General features: G+C 38.1%; 1 protein-coding gene across 1 annotated transcript; it reads left to right on the top strand.

Moving 5' to 3' along the window:
- The first annotated feature begins 2,968 nt into the window (after positions 1-2,968).
- Positions 2,969-6,833, top strand: LOC141317200 (peptidyl-prolyl cis-trans isomerase FKBP8-like). Its single transcript, XM_073832976.1, has 4 exons — positions 2,969-3,248; positions 3,352-3,429; positions 6,279-6,416; positions 6,536-6,833. The coding sequence occupies exons 2-4, from the start codon at positions 3,385-3,387 to the stop codon at positions 6,620-6,622; spliced, it is 270 nt and encodes an 89-aa protein (XP_073689077.1). The 5' UTR covers positions 2,969-3,248; positions 3,352-3,384; the 3' UTR covers positions 6,623-6,833.
- The last annotated feature ends 271 nt before the right edge of the window (positions 6,834-7,104 follow it).

The following is a 7,104-nucleotide window of genomic DNA, read 5'->3' as shown; positions in this document are numbered from 1 at the left end:
CTCAATTCAGAGCAGTTTCAGCAGCTCAACAGCTAATCTATTTGATCAATAATCATGTCATCGGAATGCTCAGTCATGTCTGCAAGCTGTGACCACCCTGAGTAACGCTCTTATTAAACCCTACGCTAATCAAACGTAATAAATCTACGTGTTATTTCCACCTCCTTAATCATGGTAATTGCTGGAAAGCCTGGCCCATCTTGAGAGGAACGTTTGACAGTAATGAGACAGTAAAGTGCAAAGCACCGCTTTGGATTATAGACACTGATAATGACCACATATGCAGAAGTGGTCTCCACATCGCCACTGTCTCCACTGACCACTCAAGCATCACACATTAGACTCTCCTTCATTTTCTACGCAATATTTTTCTACATTCATATATTACTGTCTCATTAGCCACTAAATAGTAATTTTCTAAATTATTTCGGGAGAAGATTTGTAGCAGCCGAACACGAAGCCTCACTACATCCAGTGATAATGGTACTGTACATATTTGCAATCAGCAATCCCTAACCCATACACAAAAATATATTAGCAAGCTCTGCAAGAGTAAGGGAGCATTCACACAGAATGCGTTTTTGCATCTTGTTGTGTTGCTTTTCCCTTTCTTTTTCTATGTATACATGTGCTAGGCGGACTTCATGATGCACCATTCTAAAAATTGGGTGACGCAATTGCCGCAAATGCATGAGATAACATGTCTTCCATGCAAGTTGAAAATTTTTTACTTGAGCGGAAAATTTGCATGATGCGTTGTCCACAAACCAATCAGTGAAGAACATATTGGCATGTCTAGTTGTATCAGAAAATGGAGAAAAGAATTAGGCAATTGTTTTATTTACATGAGTGACACAAAAAACGACAATGTGTTAAACGATAGAGTGATAATGTGATGAGAATATTCATTTCATGTTTGGTGTGCACACAGCATCTCCTTTCTGAGAAACACAAGAATGTGGCACTTCATTTCTGAATCAGTTGTTGAATGAATTAGTTAGTGAGTCACTCATTAAGACACTATTGTTCCTGAATGAATCAGAATTATTTTTGAACAAATCGGTTGAGTGAATAATTCAATGACTTACTCATAAAGACAGTTGCTTGTTTCTTTGAGTGAACCATCAATTTTGAACAAATCGATGAGTCAAGGAATGACTCGCTCATAAAGAAGTCACTTGCGCCACCTACTGGCATATGAGCTCAGTAAATTACAGCAACATATCAACATTCCATTACTTTAATTTATTAAAATAGATTGATTCACCTGTTGTTGTTGTCTTTTTTTCAGTTAGAACAGATAGACAACTATAGTTGTATATAGATTGTCTAGAGAGAGACAGGCAGACAGACAGATAGATAGACAGACAATTATAGATGTATATAGACTGTCTAGACAGACAGATAGATAGAAATATATATTAGCAAGCTCTGGAAGAGTAAGGGAACATTCACACAGAACACGTTTTTGCATTGCATTGTGTTGCTTTTTCATTGTTTAAACACGTACCAGGCTGACTTCTTTGAATACTCTCGTGCATGATGTGGCGTCGCTTGGGATAAAATAAGTTGAGCTTTAAAGGAACACTCCACTTTTTTTGGAAACAGGCTCATTCTCCAACTCCCCCCGAGTTAATAAGTAGATTTTTACAGTTTTGAAATCCATTCAGCCGTTCTCCTGTTCTGGCGATATCACTTTTAGCATAGCTTAGCATAGATCATTGAATCCTATTAGACCAGTAGCATCGCGTTCAAAAATGACCAACGAGTTTCCATATTTGTCCTATTTAAAACTTGACTCTTCTGTAGTTATATCGTGTACTAAGACCGGTGGAAATGCAAAGCTTCAATTTTCTAGGGTGATAAGATTAGGAACTACACTCCCATTCTGGTGTAATAGTCAATGAGGTTTGCTGCCGTAATATGGCCGAAGCAGGAGCAGTAATACCACGCAGCACATGTGCAAATGCTAAACTAGCTGGGAACTCATTTCTGATAATACTCCGCCTGCTTCGGCCATATTACGGCAGCAAACTTCCTTGACTATTACGCCGGAATGGAAGTGTAGTTCCTAATCTTATCAGCCTAGAAACTCACAGCTTTGCATTTCCACTGGTCTTAGTACATGATATAACTGCAGAAGAGTCAAGTTTTAAATACAACAAATATGGAAACTCGTTGGTCATTTTTGAACGCGATGCTACTGGTCTAATAGGATTCAATGATCTATGCTAAGCTATGCTAAAAGTGATATCGCCAGAACAGGAGAACGGCTGAATGGATTTCAAAACGGTAAAACTCAACTTATTAACTCGGGGGGAGTTGGAGAATGAGCCTATTTCCAAAAAAATTGGAGTGTTCCTTTAAATCTGCAATTGCCGCCAACGCACGATATTCTACATGACCGACACAAATAGGGCGACGTGATTTCCACGAATGCACAATATTGCATTTTCCACGCAATTTGAACATTTTTTACTTGAACAGAAAATTTGCATGACGCGTTGTTGTGCAACCCAATCAGCAAAGAATTTACTGATTATTGGCTGTATCAGAAAATGGAAAGCATTAAGCCATGATGTGTGAGTGACACAAAAAACATCCGGTTTATTAGCCACTATAGGGAAATAAAGAGAAGAATAACAACATGCAGCAAACGGTAAAACTATTTGCACTACAAACAAGTGTGTTCGGATGAGCCTAAATGGCCATGCCATGCATGAAAAATAAGGTGGATACTTTAAGTCAGCAACTTAATTTTTTACGTTTAAGACAGCAACTAAGATTTTTAAGATGAAATAGGTGTTTTTTTTTTTCTACAGTGAAATCCCTACCACAAATGTACAGACTGACAGTCTCTCTGGAACAAACAGTGAAAAGCCTCAGCGCTGTTGAACTGTTATATCAGCACTGTTGGAACACTGCTCAAGCAATCAGATTTGAAGCCCGGAACTAATGTATATTGCCGTTTACACTGGACTGATCCATAAGCAAACACATTTTAATTGTGTTTACACGTTACCACAGTGTGGTTATAAGTGGCTGTACAATTGTGTTCTCCTATAGACAGTCAAAGCTGTGCAACAGAGGAGGAAGAAGAGGAGGTGAACGACTACCGGGTAAAATGTCTGAATAACCTGGCAGCAGCACAGCTGAAGCTTGGACAGTTTGACGAGGCGTTGCACACCAGTCAGGATGTGCTGTTTCTGGATCCCCAGAATGTCAAAGCGTTATTCAGGAAAGGAAAGGTATGGGTGAACAAACTCAACAAACTAGGCTTTGAAATTGTTTATATTTAGTTTATACTTATACTTTTTCTTGTGTCTGTGCTTAAAACAAATGCATCTGCAGCTGTTATCAGACAAGGGTGAGTATGAGGAGGCCATGGAGACCCTGAAGAAGGCTTTGAAACTGGAGCCGTCCACTAAGGTGAGAGGCGTAACCTTATCTCCGGAACACATCTAAATTTCACATGAGCTGGCAACAGAAAATCCCATTAGCAGCTATTTACAGATCAACTGACCTTTGTGAAATACCTGGCCTAACTGGAACAGTGTTATTTATTTCAAATTCAATGCCAAGTCATACTCACTGTGAGTCAAGGATTAAGTTTTGTATTGAAGACATAAACGGTGCTTTATAACATTTAGGTTTATGATTCTATTAAGCTTTCAATGTTCATTAGTATGTACAAACCTTCCAAAATGATTTTAAATGAGTCCTGAAACAGAGAATGAATCATCAGGACTGTCTCCACTTAGCCTATTTAAGACAAAATTATTTTCAAATGTCTTTCTAATGTTATTTCATAGACGTATCACAGTTTCCCGACAGGCCTGTTTGAATACACAACACAAACTTAAGACAAGGAAGTGAAAACCTGCCTTAAGAAATTCAACTCGACCTAAGGCAGTCAGTAAGCGTGTATGCAAACAGCATTGGAGTGAACGTGCAAACAATATTTGTTTATACAGCTAGACTCTTATGATATCAGAGAATGACAGCGTTTTGTGCTGTCTTACAATCCACACAACCAAAACTTGTTCTGTCACGCCTTGGAGAATAGTTAGTCTGTCAAATCCTCGGAGCAGCCACCAAGATTAGAGCTGTCTGGAGCCAGTACACGGTCACAAAGTTACAGACACACACACATAGCCTTCCAGTAATAAAGTGAATCAGCACTGTATACACTGTGGATGTTTATGACATTCAATAAGCAATAAACAGAACAACTAGCTTCATTCAGAACCCATTCTGCAAAAATTAACAAAATGCCATATCTAATCTGTTTTATTGTAGAGTTGCACAACATGTAGCTCCATGAAAGGCCATAATACAATATGCCTATATACAGCTGACGTCAGAAACTTTACATACACCTTGCGGAATCTGCAAAATGTTAATTATTGGATAAGATATTTCACATAAAAGACGTTTACATATAGTCCACAAGAGATAACAATAGTTGAATTTATAAAAATGACCCTGTTAAAATGTTCACATGCACAGTTACCTGAATGATCCATAGCTGCTTTTTTGTTGTTGTTGTTGTTGTTGTTGTTGTTGTTGTTTAGTAATAGAGTCCCTTGTTTGTCTTAAACAGTTAAACTGCCCGCTGTTCATTAGAAAAATCCTTTAGGCCCCACAAATTCTTTGGTTTTTCATCCTTTTTTGTGTATTTGAAGCCTTTCCAGCATTGACTTTATGATTTTAAGATCCATCTTTTACACTGAGGACAACCGAGAGACTCTACTATTACAGAAGGTTCAAAACTATGCATTAAGAGCCAGGGGTGTAAACTTTTGAACCAAATGAAGATTCTTCTATTCTTTTTCTTTTTCCTTTTAGTACTGACCTTCAGAAACTACAGAAGATACTTGCATGTTTCCCAGAAGACAAATTAAGTTAAATTTACCCTGATCTTCAAATTCAAAAAGCTCTTACTGCATTGTGTTTCCTTCTGAGGCATCAGTGAGCCTTTTAAATCTTCTGTAATAGTTGTGTATGAGTCCCTCAGTTGCCCTCAGTGTGAAAAGATGGATCTCAAAATCATACAGTCATTGTTGGAAAGGCTTCAAAATACATAAAAATACTGAAAGCCAAAGAATTTGTGGGACCTGAAAGATTTTTTTCTGAAGAACAGTTAACTGTTGAGAACAGGGTCATTTTTAAAATTCAACTCAAAATTCAATTATTTTCTCTTGTGGACTATATGTAAACATTGTTTATGTGAAATGTCCTATTCAGGTCAGTACTAAATAACATGCATTTTCTATGATCCCTCTTATTGTGGTAAAATAATTAACATTTTGCAGATTCTGCAAGGTGTATGTAAACTTCTGACCTCAACTGTATATGCGTATCACTTAGTGTGTATATATCTCCCAAATGTCACAATACAACACAACAATCAAATTAGGGATACTACAAGAAAGAATAAAGGAAAGACATTTCACAGACTGTGTCTGGGCCTGCTGACGAGTGATTTTGTGACTGACCTCAGGTCCCCTCACACTGTGCTTTGACCCGCAGTGCTCATGGTGAAGAGTGAGCCTTGTCTAGACAAAACTAAAATATCTGCTGTTGCTATAATGACACCCCGTCTGGATGGCAGGGCAAAAAGCAAACATTCCCTGAGGAGGGAACTCATTGCAACATTCAAATTAGGTTCATAGAGTCAGAGATGGCATGGGATGGAAAACGTGGTAATACATGTGCTGTTATATACTTCGGCTTTTAGCAGTCTCTACACTCTGTGGTAATGGCTTTTGATGATGATACACGTGTACGCAAATCTTTACTCATTACAGTGTGATATAAAAGAAAACATTAAGACCTAACATTCCCTCTGCATGGTGTTAAAGCATAAATAGGCTATAAAAAGTTCAATAAAGTGATTTCAGTCACATACTAGATTGTCGCACTGATAACATCGAGGTCAAACAAAGTCTGGGCCTACTATGAAATACAATAACCAGATTAAAGTGTTTAAAATTTAACGTCATTACAAATAAACAAAACTTCGTTTATGGTGTTCTGGAAATGAACAAACACTCTTCATTTATATGCCATTTTCGTTTGAGAAAAAGTTATATTACCCTTATAAACACGATCCCCTGCCAGTCCTGAAATGCAGGTTGCAGGCAGTGAAATTGCTCCATCTGTTGGTCAGTGTTAGCAAGTGCAGGACCGACACATTTCAAACATTAAAAATGTTATTTTGTAATTTGTATTAAGAGTTTTAATGTTAATATTTATCTTCACGCTGTATTTTATAGGCTATCCATGCTGAACTATCCAAGTTGGTAAAAAGACAAGCGGGGGAAAATGAGACCCAAACCTGGCAAGCTAAACCAGCTCAAATGTTCGGCGAAAACATAGCGCCCTTTCTGACACCTCCCCCCAAAAAGCCGTCTGTAAGTGACTGACTACCACCTAGTGAAGAGAATAAAACTTGTGGAAAAGTCCTTTCAAAATGGGCCAGAGCTGGCGTCCAAGTGCCGCCATTGTTTGATCTTGTTTCTTACTCTTTCAGGGGATTTCTTGGAAGTTTCTGCTTGGAGCTCTGGTGGTGGCCTTGGGCAGTTTAGTCACATCTGTGGTCCTGACCGCACGGAACTAGCTCTGTCGACCTACTTGCAAATTAACTACAAGTCTCACAAACAAACATTCCACAGAGCTGCTAAGGGACGGAGGAAAAATGCACTGAACTGTTTAAAGAGCAGCTGTATGTTCTATCGGTGGCACACCGACTTATGCAAATCAGAATGTACGCACAGAAAAAAAGGGCAAGGGAAATGCATTTCAAATATTAATAAAAACACGAGTATTAATATGTTTGGCGTTTTGTTTTGCTTTTTGCTGCATGTTGTTCTGCTAATTTATGTTGTCTAAACCATAGAAAAACACGTGAAAGCTGCAAAATATAGAATGACTCAGTAAGCAAGAAAGGGCGCAATATTTTGACAAACTGAAGTTAATAGCAGTAGATATTAGCCTAATATTTCACTTACCACAGAAATTATAAGAAGAAACACAAATGTTTGGCCAACCACAAACGCCCTTTGTTCCTCAGTTTTTGCACTCCTCTCCTTGATTTGTTAT

Source organism: Garra rufa, unplaced genomic scaffold (assembly GCF_049309525.1).
Source record: "Garra rufa unplaced genomic scaffold, GarRuf1.0 hap1_unplaced_464, whole genome shotgun sequence".
NCBI classification, from domain to species: domain Eukaryota; kingdom Metazoa; phylum Chordata; class Actinopteri; order Cypriniformes; family Cyprinidae; genus Garra; species Garra rufa.
This window is presented reverse-complemented; position numbering and strand designations above follow the sequence as displayed.